The 25,106-nt window shown below is 45.9% G+C and overlaps 3 protein-coding genes across 4 annotated transcripts in view; all 3 read left to right on the top strand.

Annotated features, from left to right (window-relative positions):
* Positions 1-25,106, top strand: part of LOC134450952 (elastase-1-like) — a 176,333-nt gene that overhangs the window by 61,300 nt on the left and 89,927 nt on the right. The window lies entirely within an intron of this gene.
* LOC134450292 (vitelline membrane outer layer protein 1-like) lies at positions 4,679-7,446 on the top strand. 2 transcript variants are annotated; one of them, XM_063200136.1, is made up of 4 exons: positions 4,679-4,781; positions 5,027-5,202; positions 5,370-5,482; positions 6,952-7,446. In XM_063200136.1, exons 2-4 carry the CDS (start codon positions 5,053-5,055, stop codon positions 7,241-7,243), a joined length of 555 nt encoding a protein of 184 aa, XP_063056206.1. In that variant the 5' UTR covers positions 4,679-4,781; positions 5,027-5,052; the 3' UTR covers positions 7,244-7,446. The 2 variants fall into 2 exon arrangements, with proteins under 2 accessions (XP_063056206.1, XP_063056207.1); XM_063200137.1 differs by lacking the exon at positions 4,679-4,781 and having other exon boundaries at positions 5,006-5,202.
* LOC134450487 (vitelline membrane outer layer protein 1-like) overlaps positions 22,368-25,106 on the top strand; it is a 4,367-nt gene continuing 1,628 nt past the window's right edge. Inside the window, exons 1-4 of the mRNA XM_063200330.1 lie at positions 22,368-22,479; positions 22,967-23,142; positions 23,355-23,467; positions 24,920-25,104. Of these exons, the coding sequence (XP_063056400.1) occupies positions 22,993-23,142; positions 23,355-23,467; positions 24,920-25,104 (448 nt within the window). The 5' untranslated portion in view covers positions 22,368-22,479; positions 22,967-22,992. The remainder of the gene's footprint in view (positions 22,480-22,966; positions 23,143-23,354; positions 23,468-24,919; positions 25,105-25,106) is intronic.

Here is a 25,106-nt window from a genome sequence, read left to right as displayed (position 1 = left end):
TCTGCCAATTTGGGGGTCCAAGGCAAAATACATATCTTGAATTATTTTTTACCTCAGTACCTCAGTCATGAAGGAGGAAGGGGGAGAGCACTGGTTAACTACTCCCCCACCAACCTGGCGGGTCGGGAGTCGAATTGCCTAGTAGCCTAATATTAAAACCATCTGTTTGATTTACTCCAGCCTATTGCATTTCTGAAAAGGAAATATCTTATCCATACTCAGAAACGCATTTGTTTATGTCAGACCCACAGTCTCTGTTTTATTTTATTTCTTAATTATTATTATTATTATTAGATTTTTTTTGTCTTTTTCGACTTTATTTGATAGGAAAATGTGAGGGGTGGACAGGAAGCGAATTGGGAGAGAGATGGGAAGGGGTCGGCAAAGGACCCAGGGTGGGAATCGAACCCGGGTCAGCCACATCGCAGGCGAGTGTCCTACTGATTGGCCACGGCAGGGACCACAGTCTCTGTTTTATGACAATATGAACCAGGGTTACATAAAGGAGGGGAGTGGAGTTCCCCCATCAGGATTCAAACCAGACCCTTCTGGGATATCTTTAAGGGCCAAACCAAAAAGCAAGGGCCATTGGTGTGGCAGTCAGAGAGCACACACACAACCCTGGTGATGGCCACTCCACTCTATCGCTGAGTGACTATTTACCATTTTATATTTTGGTGACCATGACCTCTGGCTTGGCATGTACAAAGTGAAAGCCGTGAAAGCCCAACTGGGAAACTCCCATTGTTATTGTGACACAGCACTCCACAGCACACAAGTGTTCACTGCACACTGCACACAACGGAATTGCATTCATGCTTCACTTGTGCAAGGGGGCAGCCCCCAATGCCGCCCCAAGGGAGCAGTGCGGCAGGACGGTACCATGCTCAGGATACCCCAGTCATGGAGGAGAACGGGGGAGAGCACTGGCTAATTACTACCCCCACCAACCTGGCGGGTAAGGAGTCAAACCGACAACCTTTGGGATACAAGTCTGACACTCTAACTGCTTACCCATGAATGCCATAGTAAAGTAAATCCACTGTGAGATGTTATAAGCTATTACCTGGTCAGTCTTCACCTCTGTATAAGTAATGAACAGTGGATACACAGTCAACGGGACTACATCACCAGTATGTGTCATACAGCAGACACATCATATTTAGGGGCACACATGACTTGCTCTGGGACAACGTGTGCTGTAGATGCATTGCAAAAGGCAAAGTCAGCCATGGATGAGATTCTTTCACAGGCTTCCTACTGGCATGGGATGGGACTGGCAAGATGATCATGGCCAGGGCGGAATTAATGCACAGGCTAGAGATGGATACAGCCTAGGGGCCCCACCTGTACCCAACCCCCCCAGACCCCCCCCCCCCCCCCCCCCCCCCGGGTCTGCCATATCTGGTAGAGTTTTAAATCTTATTAATACTATTCTTGGGTTGGAATTATGACGATGTCTATTTAAATTTGCTATGAAATGTGCCCTCTACAGCAACCTGTAGCCTAGGGGCCGCAGGCCTTCTTAATCCGGCCCTGATCATGGCAGTTCATAGCCTGGGAACACCCATACTGCCTTACGTTCTACACAATCGTTTCGATCTCACTTGTGATTAGGTCTGGTGGTAACCAGGCAAGGCAGTTCATGTCTGTGGCAGCAAAGGGGCAATTAGTTCCTGACTACTTGCAGGAAGAGTAAGTTGTTAAAGGAGAACTTCTGGCAATTTCAATAGGCTGTTGTATTGCTCACGCTTCGCTTGACTTGTCAGTACCCGGTGATGTTGCATTTTTCGGCTGAGCCCTTTCTGAGATCTGAGCTATTCTAATGGGGGCATACTTTGTTTACATTAAAAACCTTCTTAACATAGGCCTCCTCCAAATATAGAGTTCTTCAGCGGAAGCGGAAGCATGTAGTAGATTGTAGTCTTTCATGTTAGCATTTAAGGACGTCCTGGTTCCTATCGGCTTCCGGCCTCCATTGGGAATGAATAGGGGTAAATTTCAAATAAGCTCCGAGTGCAAGCACGCGCTTAGCGAACCCCCGCAAACTGTCGAGGGCGTTAAAAATAGGCTGTAGGTATGACATGGTTGATCATTTTGTGTCAAACTTCGACATAAATACGATGTTGCGTCCATATGCTAAACCCGGAAACTTTTGGCGACTACAGAAGCGGCGCCGTCATGTACGTGCGGAGGCTTGTACCCATGGCAACCAAAGGAAAGTATGTAGTTCGGAAGTTTTAATGATCAGAAAGGGGTTAGTAATATTGAATTAAAATCGTCATGATTTAACATGTGAATACACCAACATGATGATACGATCCGTTCCACTAATGAGAAAGGGATGCGGGGACACGCTAATGTTCGTTGTTGCCGTGCAACTTATATTTTTGCCAAACCTGAATCTCTATGGCGTTTTGCAATGTAAAAAATCGCCATGGAACCGGTAGTCCAAACGCCGCATACAAGTTGACGTCAACGCTGAAGAGCTCTATTATCCCAAAAAGTATCACTGTTTGCTAGTTGTCTGCTGATGTTGCATAACCTTTTGGATGTTATGGGGAATAAATCAAGATGTGTTTTTGAAATGTAAACATACTCTGCCCCCATTAACAAAATATATTCTCAGGTACTGACCAGTCAATGGGAGTGTGAGCATTACAACTGCATGTCGAAATGGTTAAAGTTACGTATCCTTTAATATGTTATATTTCAACGTGTTGTGGCATCATGGTTGACCCTTGAGAGGGGGCCACCCCCTGCTTATGTATCCGTGACCAACTCCTGAACCACTAGCACTTTTTACACGGATATCAGACAAGTTCCATTTTCAAGCAAAGCAAATGGCTATTGGTTTTAGACGTATATACAGAGAAAAGTGGTGTGTATGTACGACATGCCACTCATGGACATGACAGAAGCAGCTTCATGTGCTGTGAAGGTGATGTGAAGAGTGCTTATTAGGCTGGAGCAGACCTACTTACGGGTCACCTGTGCTTCTTTTCCATTAGTGTGTTTTCATTCCTCTGCCCATCAGTGGATACCAGGCTGGAGGCATGCTGTTCAGCAGTTGTCCTTCTGTGTGCTAGTGTGTTAGTCTGTGTGAGTCTGTGTATCCAGGGCCAGATTAAGATGGCCTGGGGTCCCTAGGCTACATCTGAAGAAAAATAAAATAATGACAAAATTACATAAACACTGTGTGCATTCCAATATGCGACCTTGTGTCCACCACTTGTGATTGTGGCCACGCCCCGCCTCCTGGCCCCTCTCCCGAGAAAACAATAAAGTTTCCCAGCTGTCAGCCTAGCCAAAACTATTTTTGGGGGACTATTGTTGATTCACCATCCAGTTTACAAATGAGGAAATGACTTTACAATTGAGCTTTTGCAAGATGTTGAAATATAATGCTGTTGTCAGTAATGTCATCATTACATAGCTTCATTCCATCATTACATAGCTTCATTACACTACATAGCATTACTTCCTGGTGTGAGGCCACAAGCACAACTGTCACATATTGGAATGCAACCAGTGTCATAATTCCGAGCTATAAATTAAGTCTGAGAGATGACATTTTTAAATACTGCATACTCTACTGCAACTCAGCAAAACTGTTTTCCCCCTTCGACCAATCAGGGGGCCCCTGGCTGGTGGGGACCCCTAGGCTGCAGCCATATCCAACCTGTGCATTACCCCGGCCCTACATTCCTCCATCACAGATAACGTGAACCAGTAGATGGATTTATACCAGAACATGTTTTCTAACACTCTATGATGGGTACTAGGTAAACTGATTAAAATTAGAAGGCCAACACTATCAGGATGACTGATTTCTTGTTTCTACAATAACTTTTGAACTATTGGATGGATTTGCATGCAATCTTGTGTGATAGACTGATAGCACTGTATAATATTAACTGATTAAAATCTGGAGGTCATTCAAGATGGGTGATTTGTTGCATGCAAGGTAACTTTTTAATGGGAGGATGGATTTGCACCAAATGTTGTCTGGTTGCACTCTCCAGTATAACAGGGACATGGACTGGTTAAATTCTGGAGGTCAGCACCAACTAACCAACTTGACTAACTTTCAAGTTGGTCATTTTTTGGTTGTGCAATAGCTAGTATAATTTGAATAATAATTTGTAATAAATAAGTAAATAAAAAGATAAGGTTGAGGGAGAAGAAAAGGGCACAGGCGGGTCATCGCATACAGGCAGTCACGGATAAGCAGTTAGGGCATCAGACTTATTCCCAAAGGTTTCCGATTCGACTCCTGACCTGCCAGGTTGGGGTTGGGGTTGGGGCCACAATGGGATTTGGAGTTCCTCAGGAAGGACTATCACTTTCAGATCCAACGCTTTGCCGTTGAGTTCTACTTGTCTTCATTTACCAAACAGTGCTTATCTATGTGAATCGGATATGCACATGTACACATGTACACACACAGGTAGACTGTAGCACTGTTGGGTTATCAAGTGGCGAATGTGTCATTGGCTTATTGAATACATCTCTGCCTTGACTGACAAAACAGTGAGATATATCTAAAACCCTTCCGTATTGTGATGACACAACCTAATCTGATCAGTATCTATTCTTAACCAATATTTTATTTAGGTGTGTTATCATCATTTCTTGAAAGAAGTTGCATTTACTTAAACAAATATTGTCTGTGTGCCACAAGAGATATAAAGGTAATGGTGCTGCCAACTCTGGTCAAAGCTCTGAAGAAGTTGAAGAGGACTCATCATTCAACAGTCATAGTTTGCTTGTGGAGGACGGTAACTATCAGTTCAAACCTCTGTATCGTCGAAAGTAATTGTTTCAATACATGAATTCCTATGGATGTTTTTTTCAGGAGTAACATTTGTAATGAAACTCAAGTGATTATGTGTCTTCTCTGCATTCATAGTTTGCTTGTGGAGGAAGGATGTCAAAATAATCTATTTCTCTGTAATCCTGTGACTGTTTAATGAGGACTGTTCATGCTGAATTTCATGTGAATGTGAATTTGTGTCCTCTTCAGGTTCATCTTTTGCTAGCTGAGGGAGGATGTCACTCCTTTTCGTTCTGCTGGTGATTGTCCCATTGGCCTTTCCTCCTGTGGGGTCAATATCTGTGTCCAATGGGGGCAGATGGGGCAGTTGGGGCAGGATGGTCTCATGTCCCAGTGGCTACCGGGCATTTGGCTTCAGTCTGAAGGTGAGCTACTGTACAGTACATTGTATGGGGGATGCAATAGTACTTATTTATTATATTTTTCTATGCTATGTGCGCTATTCTTTTCTATTCTATTCGATTCGATTTGTTTCTATTCTATTCTATGACAATGTACATGTAATATTGCCTTTTCATGGTTGTTGGCACAGGTGGAGGGCAGACAGGGAGGAGGAGATGATACGGCACTCAATGGCATCAGACTTCTCTGCAGACACGTGAACAACTACAGCGCCCGGCGCATCATCGCATCGTCTGAAGGACGGTAGGTTTGGGACCGCGAAACCTATATACTATACCTAGCCTATCTGGTGACGAGACTGGTCAAAAACATTAACATTTGAAGTCCAGAATACATTGCTTTAACTAAAGACAATGACCAAGTGTTGAATTATGACTACTTAACTTATTATGACTTATAATAATGACTAAGTGTAATTAAGTAAGGGTTAACGTTCGGCGAGAAGGTCGCTACCGTGGAATAGCAGCACGACAGAGAGAATCTTTAGACCCCGACGCGGAGCGGAGGGGTCTTGTTCTCTCTGAAGTGCTGCTATTCCACAAAGCGACCGACTCGCCGAAAGTTAACCCGCTTATTATATGGATATACTTAAATGATTCACACATGCGGGGACATTTCTTTAGACCTATTTAATGTTAAGATTGTTGCTGCGCAAAACAAAACAGTACCGTTGTGGAACACCGCTAGGCAACAGCTAGGTAGGCTAGCCAGGACAACAGGTGTTGTCTATCACAGCAGCTGATTAGAGTGACAAAAGACCGGACCCCCTGCGGAGTGATATGAAACATTCGCTTTAGCCACTGACTTGTATACAAGCCAGTGGCTTTAGCAGTGAACGTCTTGTTGCCATTGACAGCGGTAGCCAGGACAACGGGTGCTGTCTATCACAGCAGCTGATTAGAGTCTTGTTGAAAAGTCGCTTTAGCAGTGAAAAGTCTTGTTGCCATTGACAGCGGTCTGTTATAGACCAACCCGTCCGTTATCGAAAAATAACAGACGTCCGAACGTTGGGGAGCCCCGTTGAAATGAATGGAGCATTCGACAGATGACGTCACAACCATATAATAACTCCTGATAATGTCTCCGAAACCAATACAGAGGTATGTCCATTGTAACAGTGCAGTCCTCTATCCGGGGCAACTCTGGGGTGATAATTTATTTGAAGGGGTCTACTCATAATGGTGGTCATGTAACTGTCACAATACTGACATCACACATTATTGATGTTTATGGCTGTTTTTGTAAGATGTCATTAGGTTTTAGACATGTAAAGTGGACATTTTTTGGGTGTCATGACATTCCAAAATCCCAATGACATATTGTGACAACAGTCACAAACATCTATGTCATTCTTATGGCACCCTTATGTAGACTCTATTCAGCTAAAGTGTTACCCAATACTGTTTCTAACTGTTGGGTGAACTAAGACAAAAAATGTAGAAATACACTCAGAGTGCACACCTCAAGAAAGCTGTTTGAAATGTCAAGTCTTTCTGCCTTGTTTTTGTGGAGTTTTGCCCTATCCCGCAGTGGTGAAGAATCTTTTTTTAAAAAATCCTTCAAAATCCTTGCATAACTGTTTGAGTTATCCTGCTGACAGAAAGACAAAGAAACACAGGCAAACAAACCAACGTGACCGAAAACACAACCTCCTTGCCAGAGGTAACTAGTACTAAATACTACTTTACCTAATCTCTGGGTTGCTTTTAAAGATGGGGACGCTGGACATCTTACCGGACTTGTGGCTGTGCCGGATACCTCCGCTCCTTCAGGCTCCGCGTCGAACGTCCCCAAGGATGGGGGGACGACACCGCTGCCAATAACATCATGTTCCGCTGCACCGACGGCAGACTCCTGACTGGTGCTGGGCTCACCTGGGGCAGTTGGGGCGGTTGGAGCAGCTCATGTACCAGGGGCATCTGTGGCATCCGGACCAAGATAGAGCGACCACAGGGCTGGGGGGATGACACGGCTCTCAATAACGTCATATTCAGATGCTGTTAATTAATTCATATGCAGTGGTGTCGTGCTCACTGTTGACCATAATGTGAGCTCTACATACGAATAAAGAGTCTGAAGCATTACTCAATGAGTTGTATTTATATGAAAAGCACACGCACACGCACACACACACACACACACAATCTCTACTCCCCTTCATAGTGCCTTTGTCTTTATTTAGCAAAAAGTAGATTTGCCTTACTTACAGTACTTTGATTTCAGTGACAGTGCTACTAATGTGGGGGTCCAAGGCAAAATACATAATTATCTTGAATTATTTTGTCTTTAGAGGGCAGATTTGATGGCTGAAAGTGAAGTGAAAGCCCAACTGGAAAACTCAAACTCCCATTGTCATTGTGACAGCACTCCTCAGCACACAAGTGAACACCGCACACAACGAAATTACATTTATGCCTCACCTGTGCAGGGGGAGCAGCCAACAATGGCGCCCGAAAAAGAGCAGTGCCACAGGATGGCACCATGCTCAGGGTACCTCAGTCATGAAGGAGGAAGGGGGAGAGCACTGGTTAATTACTAATTACTGGTTAATTGGGAGTCGAATTGCCTAGTCTACCTAATGGCAAAACCGTCTATTTGATTTACACTACCCTATTGCATTTCTGAAAATAAAATAGCTTATCCATACTCAGAAACGCATTGGTTTATGTCAGACCCAGTCTCTGTTTTTTTTTTTAAATCATTATTATTATTATTATTACCCTTATATTTGAGGGGGTCTTTTTCGACTTTGTTTGATAGGACAGTGTGAGAGGTGGACAGGAAGCAAATTGGGAGAGAGATGGGAAGGGGTCGGCAAAGGACCCGGGCAGGAATCGAACCCGGGTCAGCCGCATGGCAGGGGAGTGAGTAAAAGAGGGGAGTGGAGTTCCCCCACCAGGATTCAAACCAGACCCTTTTCTCTTGTTTACTTTTCTCCGGCCGCCTTCCGCTGTCCCCCCCCCCCCTCTCTCTCTCTCTTGGGTTTGGCTGCCCCCAGTTGTGGTAGGCTAGCCTACGATTAGTCCACCCCCTTCCAGGGCAGGTCTCTGTGTCTTCTTTTTGTGCACCTTGTAGTGTAGTGAAGTGCTCGCCTTAAAAGGGCTCACCTGCGTGGTGTGAAAATTTGATGTTGATCACTTGCTTGTAGTGGGTAGACACACTGATTGAATCACTTACTTCGAGTGGAATGCCTATGCGCCTTTACGAGTGTTTATCCATCTTCTAGACGCGGCTGACCTGTCTTGGGTGCCCCCACTCTCATCTCCTCTTCTATCGGCACCTGATGTGCTTTTATTTAGGCGGAGCAGGAACTTTGTGTTTTGTTTGTTTGTGATTTTAACTCTGTCAATAAAGAAAATATATTTTATTTTTGCAACAAGAACTCCACATCTCTGTCCCATTTATCCGAACCTGTTGTGCCTTTGTTTCTGGATTGAGTCTATAATCTGGGTGGCGAAATTCCCCCACTGGCGTAGTCGTGCAATTACATCTTGTGCATTTATATGCATAAAAATTGATAATTAATTTCTGGGTTAAGTAACATCTAAGGTCCACTTGGTTACACTCACACTGAAATTTTCAGTTGAGCCAGTGCACTGAAAGTGCCAGCATGATCCCCTAACAATGGCGGAAAATGCAGTACTTGAATGATGGACACTGCACGCACTAAACGGTGGCCATGTTGACAATGACACGGAGGTAATGTGGCATTCAGTTCAGTAGAAGAGTTTGGTCAACAGTCTCCTAATTCTCAAAGTCAAAGTCAAAGTAGGTTTTTATTGTCAATTTCTTTACATGCACTGGTCATACAAAGAATTTGAAATTACATTTCTTGCTTTCCCATACAGACATAGACTAATCTAGGTAGGACATAGACAGTATAGACATATACAGTACTTATACATGGACTTAAGACAGTATGGACATAGACAGTGCTCATACAGACATTTAAAGTGCAAGACTGGACAACAGAAGACTTGTAGAGGACATACATTAAGAGGTATTGTTGTGCTTTTCCTAAAAAGTCCTTTATAGCGTTCTGACATGGTAATAGTAGCATTTTGAAGAAAAATAAATATTAAAAAGGTCTGTCAAGTACACCAGCAGCAGTGTGTGTGTGTGTGTGTGTGTGTGTGTGTGTGTGTGTGTGTGTGTGTGTGTGTGTGTGTGTGTGTGTGTGTGTGTGTGTGTGTGTATGTGTATGTGTTTAGTGCAGGTAGAAGGTGCGGTGTGCGTCTGTGTGTGTGTGTTCGTGTGTCTGTGTGTGTGTGTGTGTGTGTGTGTGTGTGTGTGTGTGTGTGTGTGTGTGTGTGTGTCAGTGTGTGTCAGTGTGTGTATGTTTGGGTTTTGCAGAAAGTGCAGTGTGTTTGTGTGTGTGTGTGTGTGTGTGTGTGTGTGTGTGTGTGTGCTTGCGTGTGTGTATACATGTGTGTGTGTGTGTGTGTGTGTGTGTGCATGTTTTGAGTTAGTGCAGGTTGAAAGTTCAGTCACAAGTATAGTAGTGCAGGTGGAATGTTCAGTCGCAGATATGGTGGTGGGGGATGGGGGGGGGGTTGTCAGTGGCCTTGCTGGCTAGAGGCTGACAGTGGAGGGAGAGTGGGTTGAGTGTTCAGCATCTTGATCGCTTGGTGCATTGTGCTGCTCGCCAGCCTGGTGGTACGGGAACGGAGGCGCCTGTACCTCTTTCCAGAGGGCAGGAGGCTGAACAGTTTGTGTGCAGGGTGGCTTGTGTCTTTGATGATCATCAGTGCTTTCCGGGTGAGGCGTGTGGTGTAAATGTCCTGCAGGGAGGGGAGTGGTACTCCAATGATCTTCTTCGCTGTGTTCACAACACGCTGGAGTGTCTTCCTGTTTTTCTCCGTGCAGCTTCCTCCCCACACTGTGATGCAGCTGGACACGACGCTCTCTATGGTTCCTCTGTAGAATGTTGTCATGATGGAGGGTGTAGCACTTGCCTTCTTTAGTTTGCGCAAGAAGTAGAGACGCTGATGGGCCTTCTTCGCCAGTGATGTAGTGTTGGTGGTCCAAGAGAAGTCGTCGCTGATATGTGCACTCCAAGGAACTTGCTGCTCACTCTCTCCACAGCATCGCCGTCGATGGTCAGTGGTGGCAGTTGTTTTTGGACCCTTTGGAAGTTGACAACAATCTCCTTGGTCTTGTTGACATTCAGCAGGAGGTTGTTGTCTTTGCACCATCTGGCCAGCAGGTCTACTTCTTCTCTGTAGTGAGTCTCATCGCCCTTGGTGATGAGGCCCACCAGTGTTGTATCATCCGCAAACTTCACTAGATGGTTAGTGCTGTGGGTCGTTGTGCAGTCGTGTGTCAGCAGCGTGAACAGCAGGGGGCTGAGAACACAACCTTGCGGAGCCCCAGTGCTCAGGGTCAGGGTGCTTGAGATGTTGTTCCCTACCCGTACTGCTTGTGGTCTTTGCATCAGGAAGTCCAGCAGCCAGTTGCAGAGGGAGGTGCTGAAACCTAGTTTGTCCAGTTTTCTGATGAGTTGTTGTGGTATTATGGTATTGAATGCTGAACTGAAGTCAATGAACAGCATTCTCACATATGAGTCTTTATTGTCCAAGTGGGTGAGGGCTGGATGGAGGGCAGAGCAAATTGCATCCTCCGTGGATCGCTTGGCTCGGTATGCGAACTGGTAGGGATCCAGGGTGGGGGGTAGGGTGGCTTTGATGTGTGACAGGACTAGCCGTTCGAAGCACTTCATGATTATGGGCGTCAGTGCTACAGGACGGTAGTCATTGAAGCATGATGGTTATGATTTCTTCGGCACAGGTATGATGGTAGCAGCTTTGAAAAGTGATGGGATGACTTCTTGCTCCAGAGAGATGTTAAAGATGTCTGTGAAGACATCCTTCAGCTCTTCTGCACAATCCTTCAACACTCGGCCTGGTATGTTGTCTGGGCCAGCTGCTTTGCGTGGGTTGATGGTGGCCAGTGTCCTCTTAACACTGGCAGAGGACAGGTAAAGGGGTTGATCATGGGGGGGGAGGGGGAGTTTTCTGTGGGTGAGTGTCATTTTGTGCTTCAAAGCGGGCAAAGAAACTGTTCAGGTCGTTTAGCAGAGAGGTGTTGTTGTCACAGCTTCGTGGTGCAGGCTTATAGTCCGTGATGGCCTGTATGCCCTGCCACAGGCTCTGTGCGTCTCTGCTGTCTTTGAAGTGTGTTGTTATTTTGTCTGAGTATTCCTTTTTTGCTTTCCTGATGCCCTGGGACAGGTTTGCCCTTGCTGTCTTTAGGCCAGCTACGTCTCCTGCTCTGAAGGCTTTGTCTCTGGCCCTCAGCAGTCGGTGAACGTCTCCTGTGAACCATGGCTTCTGGTTGGCCCTGGTGGTGATGTGTTTTATTTCTGTAACATCATCGATGCATTTTGTGATGTAGGAGGTCACGGTGTCTGTGTACTCCTCAATGTCAATGTGATTGCTGTGGGTGGCAGCTGTTTTGAAAATGTCCCAGTCTGTGGTTTCAAAGCAGTCCTGTAGTCGTGAGATGGCCCCCTCATGCCATTTTCTCACCTCCTTCTGAACTGGTTTGGTGAGTTTTGCCCTTTGTCTGTAAGCTGGCAGTAGCAGAATCGTTGTGTGGTCTGATGATCCAATGTGGGGGATGGGCTTTGCCTTGTATGCTCTCTTCTGATTTGTGTAAACGAGGTCCAGGGTGTTTTGTTCTCTTGTTGGGAAGTTGACATGTTGGTGAAATTTTGGAAGTACTGTTTTGAGATTTCCGTGGTTGAAATCTCCCAGGACCACTGTGAAGGCATCTGGGTGTGCATCTTGTTCTTCACTGATGCCCCGATGCAGCTCGTTCAGTGCCTCGCTTCTGATGCTGTTGTTGTTGCTGGGTGCGAGGTAGACGGCGACTAATAGGATAGCGGATATTTCTCTGGGTAAATAGAAGGGTCGGCACTTGATGATCATGAACTCCACTCGTGGAGAGCAGTGCCTCTGTACTACCGTAGCATTATTGCACCAAGCATCATGTGTGTAGACACATTCCTCCCCCTCGTTTTTTTCTCTGCAAGGGCTCTGTCCGCTCGGTGGCACGTTAGTTGTTCCAGTTGTAAAGCCGAGTCGGGTATGCCGTCGTTCAGCCATGATTCGGTGAACACCGTAACGCAGCAGTTCCTCACGGTTTTGTTCGCTGATCTTAGTAGCCGTATGTCATCCATCTTATTGTCCAGAGATCTGACGTTTGCCAAGAGAATTGATGGTATTGCTGGACGAGTTGGGTTGGCTGCAAGCCGTGTCTCGACGCCATTCTGTAAGTAATGTTGATTGTGCTGACCTGTCAGTTATTGGGTGGGTTAAGGTTCCCCCTTGTGTTAATGTTCGGTACTGCATCCAGCATTTCTTATTTCCTATTGTTTACAAACCGTACTTCCTGTCCAACCTTCCTGTTGCTGTGCAAATGCTTACCTCGCTTGATTCAACTGTTTCAATCCAAAGACTGGAACTATCAGTAAGTTTCTTCTAGAAACCTTGGCAATACGTTTTAAATGTTATTGTAACATTGAAAGTAATGGTAAAAATGCCACATTTCGTTTCTACTGAGATCGCCATTTAAAAGGTGTGAATTGTGCTAATCGCCGATCATTAGCTATGGTGCTTAGCTAAATTGTCCAGCCTCTTAACCTTTGTTAAGCCTTGTTTGCCGTATTTTATACATTGTATTTCACATGTAAACATTCCTACTATAATTTTACATACTTACCTGTTAAATTATCTGTGTTTTAGTCTTCTTGAATAGAATGTTAAAGTTCGCCTGATTAGCTGATTTAACTTGGGCTTCCCTATCTTTATCATAGCCTGTGACAATCAGTGCCTACTTTCCTGACCTGACCTATAAAGAAAATACTTACCTTAGTACCTGTAAAAGGAAAACAGATTTTATCCTGTGGATTGTATTCATTCATTTCCTAAATGTACCCTATATGTTTGATTCTGTTTCAGTTTTACAAAATTGTTAAGATTCAGCAAGACTTCACTAAACTTCACAAACTGGAAACACGCTTCGAGTCTTAATTCTTTGTTCGCTATCTGTCAAGAATACTCCAGCATTGCCGGGACAGAATAGTAAAATGATAACCACCCTAAAAGGATAAGCAGTTGAACAACAGTGAACAGCACAGCAGAAGCATACAAGATGAGCCAACTGGGTCAAGAGGAACGTCAGTCTCAGTTGGAGACAAGATCTCATGCCTCGGGTTCAACTTCACACAAATCCTCCAGATCATCAACCAGGACATCATCCAGCATCGCTGCAACAAGAGCCAGGGCTAAGGCTGAAGCAGCAAAAACTAAGGTATCATTTGCAGAGAAGGAGGCAGCAATGATAAGAGAAAGGGCTGAAAAGGAGGCAGCGATGATGAGAGAAAGGGCTGAAATCAATGCACGTCTTCATGTGTTAGAGCAAGAGAAAGAAGCAGCTGCAGCATCAACAGAGGCAGCTGTCTATGAAGAAGCAGCAGCAGAGCTCAAACAAAGACAAAGCAACGATCTTGTTGAGTTACAGGATCTAGCTCTTTATGATCCAATGACACGCACAGAAGACTATGTCGAAACTCAGCCATTCGATGCCCATCCACCACGATCGCCATCAGCCCCTAGCCAACAGCACTTAATTGCTCAGCATGCACCAGTGACCTTTCGACCCCCCAGCCACAAAGACCAAGATTCACTATACGAATCTTTCGTAAAGGAAAATGAACTCAGAGGCACAACTACTGTTCGCCATGCTGCTCATTCTGCTCCAAAGACATTTATTCCAAAGCAGGAAAATTCACCTGTTCCTCCAGACATTAAAAGGAAAGACACAGAACCTAACCCCCCAGCCTTACATCCCAACCAGGGTAACAAATGCTCACCTCAAAACCCACAAACCCATGTCTTAGCCCAGTATCTCATGAGAAGAGAGATGGTGAGCTCAGGGCTCCTTGCCTTTGACGACAGCCCAGAGAATTACTGGGCATGGAAGGCCTCTTTCATTGCTGCGACAAAGGAGCTAAACCTATCTGAGCAGGAAGAGCTCAACCTACTGATCAAATGGTTGGGGCCCCAGTCGTCAGCTCAGGCCATGAGGATTAGGGCAGTGCATGTAAATAATCCCAGGCGTGGTGTGTGGATGGTATGGGAGCGTTTGGAGGAAATTTATGGAAGCCCAGAGGTGATTGAAGACGCCTTAATGAAAAGACTGGATGCCTTTCCTGTTATCTCCAACAACGACACACACAAGCTGAGAGAGTTAGGCGACTTGTTGAAAGAGCTACAAGGTGCAAAGGCAGAGGGGTTCCTACCTGGACTCATGTATCTCGATACAGCTAGAGGGGTGAATCCTATCGTTGAAAAGCTTCCCTTCTCACTACGAGAACGATGGATGACACAGGGATCCAGATACAAGGAGCAATATCACGTGCCTTTCCCGCCATTCAGCTACTTTGTTGAATTTGTATGTTCCCAGGCCAAGACTCGCAATGATCCCAGTTTCGCGTTCAGCCTTTCCTCTACCTCCAGTCAACCCAAAGCTGAGAGAGACCAAAAGCACATCCACAAACCTGCAGTAATAGTGAAGAAGACTGACGTCTCAGCCGCAGGTGGGGCGTCTCAGGACGGCATGTCTTTGAAGGCAGAACCAGACAAAGAATGCCCTATACATCACAAACCGCACCCGCTAACAAAATGCCGTGGCTTCCGACTAAAGCACCTGGATGAGAGAAAAGCCTACCTAAAGGAGAACTCAATCTGCTTCAGATGTTGTGCAAGCACTAAGCATATCGCCAAAGACTGCAAAACCACACTGCAATGCACAGAGTGTGACAGCGACATGCACATCTCAGCTATGCATCCTGGTCCAGCGCCGTGGTCACCTTATGGACAGGCTGAACACTCACCAGGGAATGACCAGAGCGGGGAGCATGGTGGGGAGCAAAGCGGGGAGAGTGGAGTTACAGCACCCCCTGTTGTCAGTTCCAAATGCACTGAGATATGTGGCGACGCGCCCCAGCCTAGATCCTGTTCCAAGATCTGTCTGGTCAAAGTTTCACAGGCTGATAATCCAAGCATTTCTCACAAAGTATACGCTGTACTCGATGACCAAAGCAATCGATCCTTAGTGAAATCAGAGTTCTTCAGTCTGTTGGGCATTAACAGCAAGGCATCCCCTTACACGCTAAAAACATGCTCGGGCAGAGTGGAGACTGCTGGACGGAAAGCGACTAACATCATCATGGAATCTCTCGATGGGAAGACCAAAGTCACATTACCCACGTTGCTGGAGTGTGAATACCTACCTGGCGACCGGTCAGAGATCCCCACACCTGAGTGCGCCCAATACTTCCCTCACCTCAGACCAGTGGCTGACAAAATCCCTCCACTTGACAACACGGCACCCATTCTTCTGCTACTAGGTCGAGATATCTTGAGCGTGCACAAGGTACGCGAGCTGTGTAATGGGCCACACAACTTGCCTTATGCTCAGCGCCTTGATCTTGGCTGGGTCATAGTAGGGGAGTTGTGTCTGGGTGGCGCTCATAAGACTGAGGAAGTCAATGCTTACAAGACCCATGTCCTTCATAATGCACACCCTTCCTTCCTGAAGCCATGCACTAACATCATCCACGGCAGGGTGAAGGCACACAAGCGCTGTAGCACGTCGTCTGGGAGGAGCAGCTCTAGTTCCAGCAACACGCAGACAGCTCCTGCCCCTGCTCCAAGCAATCCCCAGCCAGCTCCGGCTACACGGGGTCATCAGCCAGCTCCTGTTCCTGCACCATGGTGTCTCCAGCCTGCTCCAGCTCCACGGGGTCACCAGCCATCCTCTGCTCCTGCGCCACTGTGTCTCCAGCCTGCTCCAGCTCCACGGGGTCATCAGCCAGCTCCTGTTCCTGCACCATGGTGTCTCCAGCCTGTTCTAGCTCCACGGGGTCACCAGCCACCCTCTGCTCCTGCGCCACTGTGTCTCCAGCCTGCTCCAGCTCCACGGAGTCACCAGCCATCCTCTGCCCCTGCGCCCTGGTGTCTCCAGCCTGCTCCAGCTCCACGGGGTCATCAGCCAGCTCCTGTTCCTGCGCCATGGTGTCTCCAGCCTGCTCCAGCTCCACGGGGTCACCAGCCAGCTCCTGTTCCTGCGCCATGGTGTTTCCAGCCTGCTCCAGCTCCACGGGGTCACCAGCCATCCTCTGCTCCTGCGCCCTGGTGTCTCCAGCCTGCTCCAGCTCCACGGGGTCATCAGCCAGCTCCTGTTCCTGTGGCAAGATACCTCCAGCCTGCTCCAGCTCCACGGGGTTACCAGCCATCTTCTGCTCCTGCGCCACTGTGTCTCCAGCCTGCTCCAGCTCCACGGAGTCACCAGCCATCCTCTGCCCCTGCGCCCTGGTGTCTCCAGCCTGCTCCAGCTCCACGGGGTCATCAGCCAGCTCCTGTTCCTGCGCCATGGTGTCTCCAGCCTGCTCCAGCTCCACGGGGTCACCAGCCAGCTCCTGTTCCTGCGCCATGGTGTCTCCAGCCTGCTCCAGCTCCACGGGGTCATCAGCCAGCTCCTGTTCCTGTGGCAAGATACCTCCAGCCTGCTCCAGCTCCACGGGGTTACCAGCCATCTTCTGCTCCTGCGCCACTGTGTCTCCAGCCTGCTCCAGCTCCACGGAGTCACCAGCCATCCTCTGCCCCTGCGCCCTGGTGTCTCCAGCCTGCTCCAGCTCCACGGGGTCATCAGCCAGCTCCTGTTCCTGCGCCATGGTGTCTCCAGCCTGCTCCAGCTCCACGGGGTCACCAGCCAGCTCCTGTTCCTGCGCCATGGTGTCTCCAGCCTGCTCCAGCTCCACGGGGTCACCAGCCATCCTCTGCTCCTGCGCCCTGGTGTCTCCAGCCTGCTCCAGCTCCACGGGGTCATCAGCCAGCTCCTGCTCCTGCGGCAAGGTGTCTCCAGGCTGCTCCAGCTCCACGGGGTCACCAGCCATCCTCTGCTCCTGCGCCCTGGTGTCTCCAGCCTGCTCCAGCTCCATGGAGTCACCAGCTAGCTCCTGCTCCTGCGCCGTGGTGTCTCCCTCCAGCTCCACGGGGTCACCAGCCAGCTCCTGCTCCTGCGCTGTGGTGTCATCGGCCGGCTCGTCCTCCAGCTCCTGCGCCGCACTGTCACCGGCCGGCTCCTGTTGCTGCTCCGCGGGGTGCCTGGTCGCACTTCGGCGGTGTGGGAGGTGGACCTCAGAGAAACCCAGCCTTCAGGAAGGTGACATTGTTTTGATAAAGGACAGGCAAGCAAAGCTTGTAAGGTCATAATTAAGAAAGAGTTAATAGTGGTATACAAGTACTGTATACCAAGCGGGGAGTGTGCTGACCTGTCAGTTATTGGGTGGGTTAAGGTTCCCCCTTGTGTTAATGTTCGGTACTGCATCCAGCATTTCTTATTTCCTATTGTTTACAAACCGTACTTCCTGTCCAACCTTCCTGTTGCTGTGCAAATGCTTACCTCGCTTGATTCAACTGTTTCAATCCAAAGACTGGAACTATCAGTAAGTTTCTTCTAGAAACCTTGGCAATACGTTTTAAATGTTATTGTAACATTGAAAGTAATGGTAAAAATGCCACATTTCGTTTCTACTGAGATCGCCATTTAAAAGATGTGAATTGTGCTAATCGCCGATCATTAGCTATGGTGCTTAGCTAAATTGTCCAGCCTCTTAACCTTTGTTAAGCCTTGTTTGCCGTATTTTATACATTGTATTTCACATGTAAACATTCCTACTATAATTTTACATACTTACCTGTTAAATTATCTGTGTTTTAGTCTTCTTGAATAGAATGTTAAAGTTCGCCTGATTAGCTGATTTAACTTGGGCTTCCCTATCTTTATCATAGCCTGTGACAATCAGTGCCTACTTTCCTGACCTGACCTATAAAGAAAATACTTACCTTAGTACCTGTAAAAGGAAAACAGATTTTATCCTGTGGATTGTATTCATTCATTTCCTAAATGTACCCTATATGTTTGATTCTGTTTCAGTTTTACAAAATTGTTAAGATTCAGCAAGACTTCACTAAACTTCACAAACTGGAAACACGCTTCGAGTCTTAATTCTTTGTTCGCTATCTGTCAAGAATACTCCAGCATTGCCGGGACAGAATATTGATGGTACACCAACCTTTTCATGCCAACCAAAGTATTGAATGCGTGATTGTTGTCCTTTGGGGTGAAGGAAATGGAAATACAAGCACCAGACGCTATGCATTGTAAACAGTTGCCAACTGATATTTTGGCGAGCTAATGCCATGCTCAACCGTCACTTCCAGCAAGGGCACAGTGCATAGTGCTCAAATCTTTCCACGACACTATGCACTAAAGACCTCAGTGCACTGACACAAGTGCGTGATTTGAGACATAGGCTATGTCTGCTAAGACTGCTTGGGCTGCTGTAACAGAGTCTGTCGGGTCTACTTGTGTTAGTTGGATAAAATCGTTGCGGAAATTCATCAAACCTTCAGCCAAGATCTGTACAACATTTTCGCAATAAGACAGTAACTCTTCATCATAATCAAACAGTTGATGTTTAACAGACTTGTACCAATTTAAAAACTCATCTCACTGCTTGATAGTCATGGTGTCCGGTGAATACATATCGATGGGAGGGTAAAAGCCAACATACCCTTTCCTGTCCATAGAGGTGTACAGGCGTGGCCAGAAACCTTTCTTCAGCTTGGTTGTGCATCCCAAAGTCTTCGGGAAATCTCTAAGAGGAATAGGGATGATCATAGATGAGGATTACTTTGCTGCCCTGGGATATAACCTCTGGGGCAATGTTCTGGCTAACATAGGCATTCAAAATAATATGATGATCATATCCTTTCCCATAGGGTGAAATGAATGTGGTATACTTATACTCTCTTGTCCGGTAATGCTTGAGAAACTTGACAGCACAAACACTCCCTTCCCACACACGTTTTTCGCCTTTGGACGACAGGGCCACCACCAATATGGGTATGTGGGCCCCAATGGTTTGACAGGTCTCAAAATCGAAAAAAAAAAAAAAAATCTTTTCATCTGCTTCAAGGGTTTCTTATCCTTGGTACCAATAAGCTGAATTTCACCAAAAGAAACATGCTTGCCGACACGTACTGTGACTACTGAAGCCGATTGTGATACTCTCCATATGATTTCATTCAAATCACACACACGTCTATTTTGGCCAGGTGCAGACTCAAAATGTAAAAGTTCAATGTAAGGCGAGGATGAAACACACACCAATGACCTCCCTTTGAATCCCTTTCAATTTCAAGACGTTTCGGGCCAGCACGGCCCCTTCTCAGACAGTTTAACATTGGAGTGTACTCACTTTTCCACCAGCAAAATTACACAAAAATGTCATTATACTACTAGTTATAGTTATACTACTGACCTTACTTTTCTGCCATAAGCTGAAACAATGTTGTATTACACTTACTCTATGGTCATTTTGGGAATAACTTGTGTGTTTATTAAAATATTGTTCAAAATGTTACTTTTCAACAGGGGTGTTTTGCTGTGCACTGTATATTTGGAACCCCATTACATGTTTAGTCATAAAGTAATGAAAACCTGTGTACAGCATTGTATGTTTTCTGTTCAGTTGTAGATTACCCAATAATGACGAGGTCACCAAGGCCATCATCCAGGCTAAGGATTCTGGGTAGAGCTGGGGACCAGAGAGTTTACTCAGAACTCATTTATGTGATCATGATGTATAAAAAAGACTAACTCAGTTTCTTTCTGTCTCGCAGAAGCCTGAAATAGATTCTTTGAGAATCTTAAAAGTGAAACGACTGGGCCTTGCGGGGAAGACTGATGACGTGGGAAGGAAAGGAAAAAGCTGATGAGCAGACGTAAGTGGGTAGGTAAAACACATCTAGCAACCCTGTCACACAACAGCCATCACTTTATTTTGTCACTACTTCCCTTCAGGGGGCAATTAGCCAATATCCCCTTTCTTTCTTCCGAGTGCTATTGTTTTATAGTTTTTAGAACGACCGCATTTGGTACAAGGTATTTGCAAACGGGCAGCCAACACTAAAGGTCTGTTTTGACTCCTCCTTCAGGCCCTACCGCGGAGCATATGGTAGGGCACTCGTTTGCAATGCGGCCGACCTGAGTTCGAGTGGCAGATCGCGGACAATTCAGCCTGGGAGAAATATACGTTGATCGCGGCAAGGGGTCTTTTCAGCGGTAAAAGGGAGGGCGTGGTGGCTGTTTGGGTAGGCCTACTTGATCTGCCGCTACCCCCTGCTGACAGTGTGTGTCCTCCAACTGAAGGCCGAGTCTAAACCAGGCTTAAGAGATGCAAGCACAAGGAAACATGGGTTTTTTTGTTTTGCTTTTTTTTTACGTGTTTTGGGGGAATCATGGTTTATGGCAAATACTATACCAAAGTTAAATAGAACCATGGTTAATCTTTGTAAGGGCTATTACTATGACAGCTACTGTACTCCTGTGGATAAACCACAATATTAGAACTATGCTCAGTTGATCTGCTGGATAATCTCGTGAAAATCCCGCTGTATTATCTCATGTGGCTCGATATTTGGCATGTTCATGGTAAACAAGCATGAGTGTAGGTTTTGAACAGTACATATTTTTTAATGTTTAACACATGGTTTAAAACTGCCCTATTTTTTGTTGCTTTTCAAGCAGTGGTGCTGGTGGTTCAGGATGTCCTGGAGGAGGACGACCTCGACTACCTCAAAGGAGCTGACGCCAGCCTTGTGTCTGATGGGGAAAGCGGGGGAGGAGGACAAGTGCACATTTGTTGTGCTCTGTCCGAGATGGAGAAGTGTGCGCCTTACAGGGGTACTTCATCGATACCAGCAAGCCCTGGAAGGAAACAGGAGGACAGGCCTTTAGCCAGCAGGTTTGAGGCAGCGAGTGACCGATAGTGGCCGGATCTCCCTTCATGACGCCCCCAGACCACCACCTATTCTGCGGCCGACAAAGCTAATTATGTTGAAATATGATTAAATGTAAATGTAAAAAATAGAAATTAAAGAAAGAACATTCAACAAAAGTATTGTCTGTTATAATATGATTCAAACTGGGATTTAGCAGTAATTTAAAGTTGGCCTAATTGTTGTTTTGCAGTGGATTTGTGTCATATTATGTTGAAAGAAGTAGGCCTATACAAAGGCAAAGTGCAGTAACCAATTGCCGTTGGCCTATTTTGTCAAAATTGTGTTCATACTGAAAATTATATTCATAACACTTCCTTTATCTTGTGACAAAGAGTTATGGTCTAAATGTGCCCCGTTTTACAAATATTGCTATGTCAAATTTGCATAACTATAATATCCAACCCAATACCAAGGCTTTAAGGCATTTTTTTTCTCAGTTTCATTGTTGGTAGCCTACTGCTGTTTACCTTTGTAGGGCAGTTTAACCTAATGTCAGCCTAAGCAATTTCGGCAACTTTGGCAGCATCACAGATGTGGCAACATGCCCGTTCTATGTTAGCCTGGGAAATCCTCAGCTTGCACAATTGTTAACCTAACGTCAGCAAGTAATTTCGGCAACTTTGGCAGCATCACAGATGTGGCAACATGCCCGTTCTATGTTAGCCTGGGAAATCCTCAGCTTGCACAATCGTTTCGATCTGAAAGACAATCTCACTTGTGATTAGGATTGATGCTGGTAATCAGGCAAGACTATGTTGGAATAGCCTAAGTATTAACACCTAGCGTGATAAAGGTATGTACATAAATGCCTGTGAAATCAATTTATTGCCTGGTCGTGGGAGGGTATGGGTCGTCCCACGCCTCACATATCCGTAGATATACAACAATAAGAATGGAACATATCCGTGAGAGTATCCACATCAAATACGTGAAGCATGGATCATAATCAGGTGAGAATACAGCATCCGGATTTGTCTCATGTCGATACTGTCCCATTCTGGGATTCGGATATGCTCCGTAGGCCTATATGACAATTGACACCAACGTATCCGGAGCGTATCTATCAAAATATCTCCGTATATTGTAAAATACAGAAAGAACAGAAATATCTTCATACAAACATCCCTGGAAACAGAGCATTTTTGCCCAGTGCTGATGACTAATTTTAACCTTTGATCTGATGACTAATTATGACTCATTTTAACATTTGATGATGACTCATTCTCAAGGTAAACTATATATTCTCTGCTGCAACTCTTGTCAAAGAGAAGAAGTTGAAGAGGACTTAATCATTCAACAGTCATAGTTTGCTTGTGGAGGAAGGTAACTATCAGTTCAAAACTCTGTATCAGTATTCGTCACAATTTGATCAAAAGTAATTGTCTCAATATATGAATTCCTATTGATGTTTCATCAGAAGTGTGTTGGTGTAATGTAACCAGGGTTGCCAGATGAGGCTGACAATTTCCAGCCCAAAAAATGCTCAAAACCCGCTTAGAAGCACAAAATCCTGACCAATTCTATTGATTTCTATGGCAAAAATTGGGCGTTTTTTTCTGCTAAATGACATTTTTTTCTGCATATGGCGATCCTTAGCAGCCCAATTGGGCGGGAAACAGCCCAATCTGGCAACACTGAATGTAACATTTGTAATGAAACACAAGTGATTATGTGTCTTCTCTGCATTCATAGTTTGCTTGTGGAGGAAAGACCTCAAAGCAATCTCTCTATTGCTCTGTAATCGTATGGCTGTTTTATCAGGACTGTTCATGCTGCATTTCATATGAAAGTGAATTTGTGTCCTCTTCAGGTTCGTCTTTTGCTAGCTGAGGGAGGATGACGCTCCTTTTCGTTCTGCTGGTGATTGTCCCTTTGGCCTTGCCTGCTGAAGGGATCATCTCTGTCTCCAATGGGGGCAGATGGGGCAGTTGGGGCAATATGGTCTCTTGTCCTCATGGCTACCAGGCATTTGGCTTCCGCCTGAAGGTGAGCTGTATATTGTATGGGGGATGCAATAGCACTTATTAATTCTATTTTTCTACGCTGTGTTGCAAAAAAACCCCAATGTTATTGTGCATGTGTTCAGAGTAAATTGTACATGTGAATAACAGCAACACTAGGCATTCTATTCTATTCTATGCTATTCTATTCTATGATTATGTACATGTAATATTGGCTTTTCACGGTTGTTGGCACAGGTTGAACACAAGCAGGGAAGAGGTGATGATACGGCACTCAATTCCATCCAACTTCACTGCAGACTCGTGAGCAACTACCATGACCGGATAACCATCGAATCGTCTGGAGGAGCGTAAGTTTAGGACTATAAGTCCCATATATAAGGTGACGAGACTGGTCAAAAACATCAACATTTGAAGTTCAGAATATTGTACATTACTTGAACAAAGACGATCACTAAGTGATTCCCCACTGACTCTCAATAATGTCTCTATCATACTTTATTTGAAGGGGCCTACTCATAAGGGTGGTCATGTACAGTAACTGTCACAAGAATGGCTTGACAGATTATTCATGGTCATGGCTGTTGTTGTAAGGCAGTGTTTCTCAAACTTTTTAAGACCGAGGACCACTTTGTGCCCCCGCAAAAATGTTCAGGGACCACCTGTCAACTGAATTGACAGTTGACGGGTGCTAATTTGACACTGTTAATTTCGATGCAGATCTACTTTTTATTCATATTACAAGGCTGTCTTATTGTGGTGACAATATAACTTCAGCTATGTTTAGATTTGTAATGATGTTACAAATATGGCAGTAGCAATGTATTTAGCATATGGGCTCCCTTTCCATTCCATACATTTTCCCACATGAATGACTTACAGACGCTCGCCAACTAGTGGACACTCCATAGGAACTGCAGTATGCATGCAAAGCTAACTGGCTACAATGGGAACCAATCAGTGTGAACATTCTCCCTGTTAGAGATTCTCTGGTAGTGTGACGTTGTTGTCACGGTACCCGTGGCATGCCTGTCTCAAAATCTACACCATAATGAAAAATGCTGTTCAAATGAACTGGGTGTGAGAATGTCTTTCATCACGGAATGCAAGCAGTTGATTGAAATCTGAATACAGTACGTAAAACGATTTTTCGCATGAAAAGTGTTTCCTACAACACTCATCCGGACCGCTCTATCAAAAAGTTGCATTTGGGGTTTTCTGACAGCGGACCGTGGAAGTGGTCGCGAGAGTCATCGTTCACTTACTAATTCACATAACCATCCGCTGACTCGGGACAGTAATTAATTCAACTTTTAATCCTACCTGGATCCCCTTTAATACCCACGATTGAAAATATAGCACAATGTATGCCCGCCTTTCGTTACCAATACCACATCTTGTTACTTTTCTCCAATTATATTGATACATTCCCTCTTTGGCAAACTGGTGGACCTGTGGCAGGTGCGGCCCCCTCGGCTGCAGCCATAGCTAGCCTGTGGGGCCCCCTCTGCTGCAGCCATAGCTAGCCTGTGGGGACCCCTAGGCTGCAGCCATAGCTAGCCTGTGGGGACCCCTAGGCTGCAGCCATAGCTAGCCTGTGGGGACCCCTAGGCTGCAGCCATAGCTAGCCTGTGGGGCCCCTATGCTGCAGTCATAGCTAGCCTGTGCATTAATCCGGACCTGATAATATGGTACTTTTAGACCCTATTCAACCCAATTCTGTGTGTAACCTGTTGGGTGAATTAAGACAAAAAAACCCTACTCAATCCTACTTTGCCAAATTCTCTTATTTCCTTTTACAGATGGGGAAGCTGGACAGCTTACCAGTCATGTGGCCATTCAGGATACCTCAGTTCCTTCAAGCTCCGTGTTGAAAGTCCCCAAGGACGGGGGGATGACACCGCTGCCAACAACATCATGTTCCGCTGCTCCGACGACAGTGTCCTGACAGGGAACGGCATGAGCTGGGGCAGTTGGGGCGAATGGAGC

This window comes from Engraulis encrasicolus, chromosome 6, assembly GCF_034702125.1.
Source record: "Engraulis encrasicolus isolate BLACKSEA-1 chromosome 6, IST_EnEncr_1.0, whole genome shotgun sequence".
NCBI lineage: Eukaryota > Metazoa > Chordata > Actinopteri > Clupeiformes > Engraulidae > Engraulis > Engraulis encrasicolus.
The sequence above is the reverse complement of the archived record's forward strand: the minus strand, read 5'-3'. Positions and strand labels throughout refer to the sequence as shown.

Bases quoted from the DNA above. Each gene is read 5' to 3' on its own strand.
- LOC134450292 (XM_063200136.1), top strand. From the start codon at position 5,053: ATGTCACTCCTTTTCGTTCTGCTGGTGATTGTCCCATTGGCCTTTCCT. The intron at 5,203-5,369 runs GTGAGCTACTGT...TTGTTGGCACAG, and splicing joins CATTTGGCTTCAGTCTGAAG to GTGGAGGGCAGACAGGGAGG. The intron at 5,483-6,951 runs GTAGGTTTGGGA...TTGCTTTTAAAG, and splicing joins ATCGCATCGTCTGAAGGACG to ATGGGGACGCTGGACATCTT.